This window comes from Microcaecilia unicolor, chromosome 2 (genome assembly GCF_901765095.1).
Source record: "Microcaecilia unicolor chromosome 2, aMicUni1.1, whole genome shotgun sequence".
Taxonomy (NCBI): domain Eukaryota; kingdom Metazoa; phylum Chordata; class Amphibia; order Gymnophiona; family Siphonopidae; genus Microcaecilia; species Microcaecilia unicolor.
Window position 1 is genome coordinate 245049854 of NC_044032.1, and position 13268 is coordinate 245063121.

The 13268-nt window shown below is 46.4% G+C and overlaps 1 protein-coding gene across 2 annotated transcripts in view; it reads right to left on the reverse strand.

Annotated features, from left to right (window-relative positions):
* The window catches only part of CEMIP2 (cell migration inducing hyaluronidase 2), a 218879-nt gene that overhangs the window by 55756 nt on the left and 149855 nt on the right, over positions 1-13268 (reverse strand). For both annotated transcript variants that reach the window (XM_030193858.1, XM_030193859.1), the window contains exons 15-16: positions 12362-12517; positions 8823-9000 (exon numbers count right to left, since the gene is read on the reverse strand). In XM_030193858.1, the coding sequence (XP_030049718.1) occupies positions 8823-9000; positions 12362-12517 (334 nt within the window). The remainder of the gene's footprint in view (positions 1-8822; positions 9001-12361; positions 12518-13268) is intronic.

The following is a 13268-nucleotide window of genomic DNA, read 5'->3' on the forward strand; positions in this document are numbered from 1 at the left end:
GAGCGAGCGCGCTGGGGCTTAGCCTGGGCCGCAGGCTGTCGAGAAGGAGGATTGTACCTACGCTTGCCAGAAGAGTAGGGAACAGTCTTCCTTCCCCCCAAAAAATCTTCTACCTGTAGAGGTAGAGGCTGAAGGCTGCCGGCGGGAGAACTTGTCGAATGCGGTGTCCCGCTGGTGGAGCTGCTCTACCACCTGTTCAACTTTCTCTCCAAAAATGTTATCCGCACGGCAAGGCGAGTCCGCAATCCGCTGCTGGATTCTATTCTCAAGGTCGGAGGCACGCAGCCATGAGAGCCTGCGCATCACCACACCTTGAGCAGCGGCCCTGGACGCAACATCAAAGGTGTCATACACCCCTCTGGCCAGGAATTTTCTGCACGCCTTCAGCTGCCTGACCACCTCCTGAAATGGCTTGGCTTGCTCAGGGGGGAGCGCATCAACCAAGCCCGCCAACTGACGCACATTGTTCCGCATGTGTATGCTCGTGTAGAGCTGGTAAGACTGGATTTTGGCCACGAGCATAGAAGAATGGTAGGCCTTCCTCCCAAAGGAGTCTAAGGTTCTAGAGTCCTTGCCCGGGGGCGCCGAAGCATGCTCCCTAGAACTCTTAGCCTTCTTTAGGGCCAGATCCACAACTCCAGAATCATGAGGCAACTGAGTGCGCATCAGATCTGGGTCCCCATGGATCCGGTACTGGGACTCGATCTTCTTGGGGATGTGGGGATTAGTTAAAGGCTTGGTCCAGTTCGCAAGCAATGTCTTTTTGAGGACATGGTGCAAGGGAACAGTGGACGCTTCCTTAGGTGGAGAAGGATAGTCCAGGAGCTCAAACATTTCAGCCCTGGGCTCGTCCTCCACAACCACCGGGAAGGGGATGGCCGTAGACATCTCCCGGACAAAGGAAGTAAAAGACAGACTCTCAGGAGGGGAAAGCTGTCTTTCAGGAGAGGGAGTGGGATCGGAAGGAAGACCCTCAGACTCCTCGTCAGAGAAATATCTGGGGTCTTCTTCCTCTTCCCACGAGGCCTCACCCTCGGTGTCAGACACAAGTTCACGGACCTGTGTCTGCAACCGTGCCCGACTCGACTCCGTGGAGCCACGTCCACGATGGGGGAGTCGAGAGGTAGACTCCCTCGCCCGCATCGGCGAAGCTCCCTCCGCCGACGTAGTCGGGGAGCCTTCCTGGGAGGCGACGGCAGCCGGTACCGCACGCGGCACCGACGCCGGAGACCTCACCTCGGGCGATGGGCCAGCCGGCGCCACGCTCAACGGTACCGGTGGCGCAAGCACCGCCGGTACCGGAGGGGTAGGGCGCAGCAGCTCTCCCAGAATCTCTGGGAGAACGGCCCGGAGGCTCTCGTTCAGAGCGGCTGCAGAGAAAGGCATGGAGGTCGATGCAGGCGTCGACGTCAGAACCTGTTCCGGGCGTGGAGGCTGGTCCGGGCTGACCAGAGTGGAGCGCATCGACACCTCCTGAACAGAGGGTGAGCGGTCCTCTCGGTGCCGATGCCTGCTGGGTGCCGACTCCTTCGGCGACCCAGAGCTCTCGGTACCGACATGGGAAGGGGACCGGTGACGATGCTTCTTCGACTTCTTGGGACGAAGCATGTCACCGGAGCTTCCCGGTACCGACGAGGAGGACGTAGAATCCAGCCGTCGCTTCCTCGGGGCCGAGATCGAAGAAGGTCTGTCTCGGGGGGGCTGTACCGCAGGAGCCCTCAGGGTAGGGGGAGACCCACCCGAAGGCTCACCGCCACCAGCAGGGGAATGGACAGCCCTCACCTGCACTCCAGACGAAGCACCACCGTCTGACGACATCAGCAGAAGAGGTCCCGGTACCACCGACGTCGATGCAGCTGTCCGATGTCTCGGCGCCGATGCAGAGGGCCGATGCCTCGATGCACTGGCCGCCGAGGTTGAAGGTCTGGACGCTGAAGACGTCGATGCACTCGATACCCCCGGTGCCGATGCCGACGAAGAGCCCGAGAACAAAATGTTCCACTGGGCTAACCTCGCTACCTGAGTCCGCCTTTGCAAAAGGGAACACAGACTACAGGCCTGAGGGCGGTGCCCAGCCCCCAGACACTGAAGACACGACGCGTGCCTGTCAGTGAGCGAGATTACCCGGGCGCACTGGGTGCACTTCTTGAAGCCGCTGGAAGGCTTCGATGTCATGGGCGGAAAAATCACGCCGGCGAAATCGAAAGACGAAATGGCGAAATTTGGCACAGAAACAAGGGAAATTTCGACCGGGGCCTAAGTAAGGCCTACCCCGACGACGAAAGAAAACTTAACGGGGCGAAAAAACTCGAAGTAGAGGGAGGAAAAACCAAAAGTGGTTAATCCAAATAATTTCTGGATTTCTCACAGAAAGCAGTCGAAAAACGACGCGCGAGGCCGACTTTTCGGGGCACGAACGGTAAAGCACAACCGTACCGAGCGCGGAGAAAAGAAGACTGGCCGGCTCAAGCCGGTTTCGGGCGGGAAGACGGCCGCGCATGCGCGGTGCGCATTGGCGCGCGAGGACTAGCAAAGGCCTTTGCTAGTGAAGATTCCGATTGGAGGGGCTGCCGTGGACGTCACCCATCAGTGAGAACAAGCAGCCTGCTTGTCCTCGGAGAAATAAGAGAAACATCAAAGCATTACTTTGACAGTCTGACAGAGTGGGAGGGTGGGGGTATGCATGGGGACATCAAAGCATTTCATTGATATTCTAACAGAATGGGTGTTGGTAGGTGAGAGGAGGGTAATAAACAGAGAAATACAGCTTATGGTTTATAATGGGCTAGAAAACCCAGATCCTTATTAAGTCCTGTTTGTTGTGTGTCAAAATACTCAATCATTCTTATTTCAAAGGTCTTACGCTCCTGTATTGTTTTAAAATTACCTTTCAGTATTCTGGCTTGACTGGCACCGGCTATTTTCATGTGATGTCAGGCCAGATGCTTAACACAAGATTCAATCTGCACAGACATCACATGAAAATAGCCGGTGTCAGTCAAGCCCCCACCCCTATGGGCCAACACTTCACAAGACCAGAACACTGCACCAGTGATTTCACAGTAAGAATACTGAAAGGTAATTTTAAAACAATACAGGAACGTAAGACCTTTGAAATAAGAATGATTGAATATTTTGACACACAACAAACAGGACTTAAGGATCTGGGTTTTCTAACCCATTATAAACCATAAGCTGTATTTCTCTGTTTATTACCCTCCTCTCACCTACCAACACCCATTCTGTTAGAATATCAATAAAATGCTTTGATGTCCCCATGCATACCCCCATCCTCCCACTCTGTCAGACTGTCAAAGTAATGCTTTGATATTTCTCTTATATATACTACCTGCTACCACATTTGCTTATTTCCAATCTGACGAAGAAGGGCAACCTTCGAAAGCTAATCAAGAAATGTATTAAGTTATGTCCAATAAAAAAGGTATCATCTTATTTTCTTTCCCATGTTTTATTTTGTTTGATTTCTATTGATAATCTTTTTGGGACAGCAATCACTCCAGTCTCCTACTTTCACTATTTGGGGGTAATTCTCTTTCACTTTTCGACTATCCGTCACCTTTTTAATCACAACGATTTCCATGTACTTATTCTTGTGTTCTTTACTTCATGTCTTGACTATTGCAACATTATCTATTCTGGTCTACCTCATTCTGCTCTCAAGAAACTTCAAACATTACAGAACACGGCTATCAGATTACGTTGTCATGCTAGTCACTTTGATCACACGTCGCTTCCTATAGAATTTCAGATTTCTTACAAAGTTACTCTGTTGACTTTCAAGGCTTAAAGATTGGGTACTCCAGACTATCTCTCATGTCTTACTATTCCCTACTCACCAGTAACAGTCCTCCGTTATTTAAACGGCCATCGTCTCGTCCTCCCAGGTCTAAACCTTGCCCAGCTAGAAACAACCAGACACCATGCCTTCCTTTTTCTCTCTCCTCATATTTGGAACTCTTTGCCTCTTTCTCTTAGTGGTAAACCATCCCTTAAAAAACTAAGGTAAACCTGAAAGCCTGGCTTTTCAGACAAGCTTTTGGAGATCAGGATTAGCCGGAAGTTGCTGTCAGGTGTATGAAACGTTGTTCTCAAAAGTGTGCTTTATACTTTCCTTCGTATGAATGTATTATACTTTTCTTTGTGTGAATGTATTTCTCTTCAGTTTGTTATCTTCTGTGTGATATATCTTTTCTGTTTATAATTGGAGTTCCTTTCCTTTTTCTTTATGTTTTAGTTATGTACATCGCTCTGCAAATCTAATAAAGTAGAAGTATTCTCTAAGTTGTAACTTAGAACTGGTAATTTTAAGAAAATATGTTCTGAAATTAAGAAATCAAGCAGGTAACTTCGGCTCAAGCTTACTAATGCCCAGATGATCAAAAGCCCCACGCTGTTTCAAACAGCGCTCTAAAAATAGTGCTGGAACAGCGAAGGCTTTACTGCCCCTATGATAAGAAATAACAGCATGCAAATTTATGCACACTATTATCTCTGATCATAGGGTAAAGGGCTGGAGGTTCGTGGGACTACAAGACCCCCTGAAACAGGAAGGCCCCGGTGGCCTAGTGCCCCCACCGAACCCCCACCCCAAAGCCAGCGACACAGGGGCTGGAGGTCCGGTGGACCTCCAGTCACCCCGACCCCCCCCCCCCCCCCAACACAAGTTCACAGGGGGATGGAGATCTGGTGGATATCCAGTCTAACCCTCCCCTCGTATCCCCCCCCCCCAAAAAAAAAAGCCCTGGTGGCCAAGTGGGCCACAAACCAAGCCCCCTAACCTGGTGGTCTAGCAGCCCTCTTCCTCGCCCTCCCCTAGTATTTTTGTGTTGGAGATGGGGGTAATACACTCCCTCCTCTTCTAGCGTTGCCTCGAAAATGGCGGTGCCCAGCCCTGCCCAGTGCATCCTGAGATGTGCTGGGCAGGGCTTCACCCGACACAAGTTCACTTGGTGGCCCAGTGGGCTGAAAACCAAGCCTCCCCAACCTGGTGGTCTAGCATCCCTCTTCCTTGTCCCCCGGTACCTTTAGTATTTGAGAAGGGAGTACTATACGTCCTCCTCTTCCAGCGCCACCTTGAAAATGGCGGTGCCCAGTCCTGCCCAGTGCATCCTGATCTCCAGCCCCACGTGAACTTGTGCCAGGGAGGGGGGGGGCATGACAACTGGAGGTCTGCTGGACCTCCAGCCCCTGTGTCGCTGGCTTGGGGTGGGGGGGGCATGGTTCCTGCTACTGCGGAGGGGGGTTATATTAGGGGAAATGGGGGGGCCTGCTAGCATGCAAATGCATGCTGGAGAGTGCCCACCACTCCTTCCCAATGGTCTGCAAACCCTAATGTCAGCTCCAAGCTGGCGTAGGGTTTGCCGCAGACAGCACGCTGCCCACTGATCATTAGGGAGGAATATGTTTAGCATGCATTTGCATGCTACTTGCAGTCAGGGCTCACAAGCACGTTGTTTCACTCTTGGGGGCTCTGATCATGGGGTGGTAGCAAACACAGGCGCTAGGATGGCATTAACAGCCTCTAGCACCCAAATTAACTAACTACTCTAACAGATGAGGAAACCCATCATTCCTCCACTCCCCATCTCACACACAATATAGTTCATTAATTAAGAAAATGTTCCAAGCGGATACTTTTATGCTAAATATTCACAGTGCCCACTTACTAAATCTCATAAATGAGAAAAGTGAAAAGGGAGGAATTATGGGGCCTAAATCTCTAGAAAGGCATGGTGAAGAAGTTGAGTCTAATGGTTTGTGAAAGCGACAAGGATCACCATTCCCCTCAAAATCCTGACTTTCCTTTGCTCAACTGTTTACAATGCCTTCCTTATTTTGTGTGCAAAACATTTCTTTAAATCCTTATTTTTTTTTTCCTTTGGGAGGTATACAAAGTAACTTTTACAGCAGAAAAAGCTTTACGCGTGTTAACTACACTTTCGCGCTATTCTGTTAAGATAGGGCGTAAGTGCTACAGCGTGTAACTGCAAAGAAGCGCGGAGTGTGGGCATGTCTCCAACTTACATGTGCAACTTAGAGAATACTATGTTATGGACTAGATTCAGTAAATGGTGCTCAAAAAAAAAGGTACTGAAAAAGAATCTGCACAGAGCGCTATTCTATAAATGGCACTCCGAGTTGGGAACCATTTATGAATAGCTCTTAAGAGCTGATCTCTGCGTCAAACCTTGGGCACAAGGATTTATACCAGTTGAAATCTGGTGCAAATCCTGGTGCGTAATTTAGGCATGGATCCCTGGTATTCAGTAATACTGCGGACATCTTTAGTGAACAACCCTGACCCGCCCTTGCTCCTCTTATGGCCACGCCCCCCTTCGAGTTGCACGCTATAAGATTTGTGTGCAGATCTTTAAAACAACAGTGTGTAGCAAGATGCATGCAAATCCAAATTGTTGTCAATTAACACCAATAATTTATTGTTAGTGCCCAATTATAGGCATTCATTGGTTCATTAAGACAATTTAGGTGCGTGCGCATCACAGGATAGTGTGCAGAAATTTCAACGTAGAAATCTGCAAGCCATGTATATTGGGGGGTATACATGTTGCATTGAAATTGAAGCACGCTCATTTCCGCCTGCCGTTGACCTAGTGTGAATAGTCAAGCCTAAACCTAGGTGTGCCAATGTAGACTTAGACTATGTATATTTTATAACAGAATAAGGATGTCACAAGGAGCTGCAGTGGGAATCAAATCCAGGTCACCAGGATCAAAGCCCACTGCACTAGGCTATTCCTCCACTCTTAATCTGAAAATGTGTTGCCACCGACCATTTTCTCTGTGTCTTGCGGGATTCCCGACACTGGCCGGAAGGTCCCAAAGCGGGACCACCACTTAACTGCATCTGCAGGAGTCACCATTCACCCTGTCACATGTGCTGCACAAAGTGTCCCAAGCGGTGGGTCAGGATCTCTCCCCTGCACCAAGTAGAACTTGCAGCCCTCCAAGCGGTTCCGAGTCAAACTTTAGTGGGACTTGCTAATGCTGGCTGCTCCCCCCAAGCTCAGTTTCCACAAGTCTTAGCACAAATGAGAAAGGCTCAGGATTGATACTCAATCACACTCTCTCTAGCAAACCTCTCTCCTTTTTTTTAGTTGTGCTGGAAAAGGAGAGCTCCACAGGAAAACAGGGGAGAGGTGAAGGGAGGGAAGAATTATATTTGCAGGTCACCATGGATCTGAAGACTTCCAGATATGACTCTGCAGATTCAATCCACCTGCAAATTTCAACTGGGGCCCAGCTCACCAGCTGGACCAAGAGCAAATCACTCTAAAGCAAAGGCTGAAAAGTGTTTCCTTCCACCTGCTGGAAATAGAAAATACTGAGGGGCTGGACTGGATGGATGGCAAAAGAGATATGTCTCAGTTCAGTTTTCAGTTCTCTATCTACAACTGCTGGTTGATGGATACAACTATCCCATAGGTTTTCGAATAATGGGAAGATACGCAGTGGAATTACCCACATCTGTGTTCTGAATGTGTGATCGAGACCAGGTATTCTATTAGCATGGAGTTTTCTATGTAGGGCTGGTGTTAATGGATTTAACCAGGTGAACCGCCCTGAACCACCATGTCACAGACTGCTTGACTCCTACCCAAAACTGAAGAGGATATAGTCTGCCAATTAGTTTTGGTGGCTGCTGTCCAATTTCTGTCATTGGTCCCTGCATTTCTCTGTTTCTATTAAGAATCTGTAGTAGCCTGGCATGTTCAGTTTTCCACTACCCAAACTGCAAAGGACTCAAATACAAAGCAACCTACGCATCCAGCTTCTCCTATATAAGCACACAACTATGGAACTCTGTGCAAAAAGCTGTGAAAACAACCTACGACCATCTAAACTTCAGGAAATCACTAAAAAAACAACCTGTTCAAAAAGGCATACCCTACTGACCCAACATAAATACCTACATTCTGCAACACAGCAAAACCAAAGCTCGTAATGGACACTATATAACCTCTCCTCTCTTCGATCCCCATTGTGCCTGAACCTTAATCGACCACATCACCACCATGTATTTGTTTCTCTACCGGACTTGGTGAACGCCTTTACAGTACTATGTAAGCCACATTGAGCCTGCAAATGGGTGGGAAAATGTGGGATAAAAAATGTAACAAAATAAATAATTCATATATAAATGCTCTAGTGCTCACTGCAATATTCACAAAGCTGCCTTTTCCCAGGTAATGTCCTTGTGTGAATTCTGAGAGTTAGTGCTGTTATATTATGGTAGACTTAGTCTAAAGGTCCCGAGTGACTTTTGTAGGATTTTGTATTACTTCAAAGTTCTAGTGAGGGTTTATGCTGCTGTTAATGAAATGACACAAGAATCACAATTTTCTTTTGTACGGTGCATTCTATAGGGAAATACTGTTCTGCTCTGTACTCACTGTTGGGCAAGGGGAAACTTCTCAGGTTTTCATTTAACATCATGACATTCGGGTGTGTAGGGTTGGGATTCACTTTTTTTTTTTTTTTCAATTACAGTCCTAAGCTACATAAGTTAGCTGCTACAATATTTGCCGACTATAATCAGGGATTGCAGCATTTTCCTTTTCCTACTATATAGCATGGGAATATAAATTATGGGGTTATTTTCTTGGGGCAACTGCCTGACCAGTGTTCTAAATGGGAAAACACCCTTTTGCTCCCCAACGGACCTTCCCTTTTGTGTGCTTTAGTGGCCCATCTCAAGCAAATTTGAATCAAGCAACAGATTGCCTTGAGCCACCCCTGCACGGCACGAAGATGCTGATAATGTTCCTCTCACTGTAACTCACGTTTGTTCCAAACTTGATCATGGAAAGGTTGTTCTTTGGTGTTATCTGCCAGGGGTTCTTCATCAGGAACCCAATGGCGCTGGTAAACCTGTCAGGAGTTGGCGCGTAGTTTTTGAAGGTGCTTTTTGTAAGACGAATGGGTCCGTCATAAATCTGAAATCCTCTGATTGGGAATGTCCTGGGGGGGGGGGGGAAACAAACACAACAAACAGCTTATTTTTACACAAACACACACAAAAAAACATTGTAAAAGCATACAATACACATTGCATTTTAACAATCAGCTACCAAGATAATAGTTTCTTGAACACAAATTCATGAAAAAAGTTTAGATTGCTCACTTGGGTATTCCAGAAACTTTCTTTCTACAGAAAAAGGGGGAAACTTTTTAATGTTTTAATGTAGGAAAAACGCATATTTAGTCACATAAAAACATAGTTCCTGCCCTGACTAAAATCCCTTCCACTTTTCCCACAGGACAGGGGTGGGGCTGTAAAATTACACTAGGTGGGAAAAGAAGGGATAACTACATTTCCAATCACTGCACATACTTCCGGCAAGTACCCTGCACCTGCTTCAATGTTCTGCACGCAGGCCCTCATTTTCAAAAGAGAATTCTATGACAGGGAGTTGTCAAATTGCTTTTCCCCTTGTTTCTAGCCATGCTATAGTAACAAGGTGAAGAGTAGTTTTCTAACAGGGTGCGTAGATGAGGGAGACACAGACGCATATATTATGACTGTTCCATGAACTGGCCTCCCCAAAATGTCTGACATAAAGTTACACCTGCTCTAAGACAGATTTAACTCCGTTGGGGGAATTCTATAGATGGTGACTAAAGGTGCACATGCAAATTTAGCAGTGTGGCCAAACTGTGCACACAACTTAGCTGATTAACAAGCCAATCAGCACTGATAACTGACCAATAACAAGCAATTATCGGCACTAATTAGAACTTACACGCGTAGCTTTCTAAGTGTATTCTGTAAAGTGCTGCATGTAAATTCTAATGCGTGGATCTCAAAAGAGGGAGGGGTATGGCCCGGTTCTAAAAATAACATGCACGGTTATGGAATACCCTTGAGCTGCACCTAAGTTAGGTGTGGCCATTTACATCAGATTTTATCTGGCATAAATGGCTGCATCTAAATTTTAGCTTGAGGGACGGGCACTATGTGTATTCTATAAACCGCACCTAACTTTAAGTGAGGTTTATAGAATTGTCCTAAGTGCATTTTTTTCAGTGCCATATATAGAATTATCCCCTATATGTGCACATAGCACTCCAGTCTCTGCTCTGCCCATTCTCAGAGTATCTGCAGAAAAGTGATCCCATTGTTTTCTGAGCACGTACGTTTATGCACGTATGCGTCACGGCAATTCAATAAGTGCCTACTGAGCAAGTAAAGAAGTGTTCTACATTCTCAGCTAGCTCATAAAATGAAACCTCCATAATGGCTAGCAATGTACAATGAATGCATAAAATTAGTTTAGTAACATTTCTGATCTTTGGATTATATTAATAAGAAATGCTAGTGGTGGGGGGGGGGGGGGGGGGCAGGCTGGTGTCTCAATGTCAGTGCACTGCCATATGGAGGACCTGGATTTGGTTCCTGGGTCAGGTCTTCTGCTCTGTGGCCCAGCTGGAACTAGGAATGCTGTGAAGGCACTATTCCTCGAGGGCAAGGAAGGGCCGGCTCCTGGTCATCATGCAACAGCGATACTTTACTGACTAGACCATCAATACACTGACCTAGCTGTGAGATGGGAGGGGATATAATTGAAGAAAAACAGCCACTGAGAGATCTGAATGATGGATTCTAAATGAACTGGAGGACTAAAGGAGCAGTTAAAAAAAAAAAAAGCTGCAGTGCAAAAATTAGAATGTGTATGAAGTTTATATCCGGTTAATGGCATGCATTCAGCAGCAAATCTTACTTTACTTTACCAGCAATCCTCTAACTTGAAGAATAGAGATTGCAGTTTCCTCTGAAATGTGCTGCAAGGGCACTCTTCGACCAGCCAATAGATGGCGTGATTGGCATGCAACTGCTGCTGGTACTACAGGATCCCAACCCCTGCCCCGCCTGAGCAGCAGGAATCAGATCCAGGAACTGAACCAGAGTATTTGCACAGCGTTATACCCCACTGCTGGTGTGGCCTTGTGACCCAGAGAACAGAATTCTCTCAGCATGCCAGCTGCCATTTCCTTGTACAACGGGTACTGCACTCACTAAAGATATCTGACTTGTGAGGCATGTTGAGCTTACCACACATCACCCCAGCTTACACAGCAGCCTATGGTTAGAATGATGGACTGGAAACCAACTTCAACTTCTTCCAATCACATTCTTTGTGACCCTGGGCAAGCCAGTGTCTCGCTGTCTCAGATACCTTTTAGAATGTAAGTTTTTATTTTAGACCACCTACCAACCTTTTGGCATCGGAAAAATGTGTTTCATAATTTAATGGCGATTGAACTTGCAGTGGCTTAGTTAGGGAAGGTGCGTTCTGGCATATGCACTGCGTCAGATCTGGCCCCACCTCACCCACTTTAAAACCTCTGAGCAATGTCGCTCCTAGAATGCTTGCAGCCTTCTCCAGGACTTCCTCCCTAAACTGTTCCCACCCCCTTTAGGGAGGAAGTCCCAGAGCAGACCGCAGGCAGCCTATGAGTGCCGCTGCTTGCCCAGGTGAAAACGTCAAGAGGGATTTAAAGGGGGGGGGAGGGAGAGCGGTGCAAGGGAGACACACATCCCCCTATGAAAAGTCCTTGGCTACGCCACTGGACACTTGAGATGCTTGCTTAAACATAAGAAACATTTTTGGGCAATTTGGGGAGATTATATACAATATCTATCACCACGAGCACAAAGCTTACTACTTAATGAGTTGGACCTATAATTTGTGACAGTAGGATCTTCTCACGTTGCTGTCTTTATGATGTTGAAAAGGGTGGGGGGGAAGGGTTAGAGGGTTCAGTTCAGAATGTCCAGATCTTAACTGTCAATCTGTGGAGAGTCATAATAGTCTGGGCTCTCCACACTCAGTTGATCTCTTGCTATACATATCTGTAATTCCTGGTTTGTTTACACTGGTTGTATTTCTTTGAAAATGAATAAACATATTAAATAGAATGTAAGCTCTTAAGCAGAGGAATTTACTGTATCTGAAAAAAAAATGTTGTAATCGTCTTTGAGCTAAAATTGGAAAGGTGTTTTAGAAATACCAAATTATTATTAAACTGAAGCACAACAAAACCAGTGCTGTGATTTAGCCCTGAAGATAAACTGACAAGTTACCACCAGCATTGCACAAATTTGGGATGAGCAAAGCAGGAAAAGTCTGGATCTCTGATCCTACGAATCAGCTTATTTGAACTATAATTAGCAGATTCATTACACACAAAGATTAGTATTGCCACAACAGTCTGGTGCTGTTCACAAATGTAAAGCAATTAAATTCCATATGCATGCTTATTGTCTCACTTCCACAGTACATACAGGCAAGGTTTCATACTTTATACAATGTGTTTTTACCTGTTTCTAGGTAAGGTGCGTGTTTTGTTCTCTATCCCTCCTATTCCCCAGTACTTATTCTGGCCGCCCTGAGACCCGTAGTTTCTGCTTTCTCCAACAAATAGCGATTCTGAGACTTCCTGACTAGAGCCTTCATCCTTTGGGAAGCTTCCATCACTGTCAGTCAAAAAGCAAGTGTTAAGGATCATTTCTGAAACACAGTGGCATTGTGTATGACGGGCAACTTTTTCACTACTTCTTTAAGAAAGTTTAAAACAAATTCCATTATATGTGTGTATGTACGCGATGAAACTACAGTGTAGTAAATTTAAAACAAATAGGAGAAAAATTTTCTTCACCCAACGTGTAAACTCGAATTCGTTGCCAGAGAACGTAGTGAAGGCGGTTAGCTTGGCAGAGTTTAAAAAGGGGTTGGACGGTTTCCTAAAGGACAAGTCCATAGACCGCTACTAAATGGACTTGGGAAAAATCCACAATTTCGGGAATAACTTGTATAAAATGTTTGTACGTTTGGGTAGCTTGCCAGGTGCCCTTGACCTGGATTGGCCGCTGTCGGGGACAGTATGCTAGGTGCAATGGACCTTTGGTCTTTTCCCAGTATGGCATTACTTATGTACTTATATATTATTATTAACATTTGTATAGCGCTACCAGACGCACGCAGTGCTGAACATCTGACATAGAGAGACAGTGCCTGCTCAATAGAGCTTACAATCTAAAAATAATACAGACAGACAAGACAATTAAGGGCGAGGGAGTACTGGGTGAGAAGGAACAAGGGGAGGCAATTGAGTAGTAGCTAGGAGCCAAAAGCAGTGGTGAAAAGGTGGGTTTTCAGCATAGATTTGAAAACAGGTAGAGATGGAGCTAGACGTACAGGCTCAGGAAGTTTACTCTAGGCATAAGG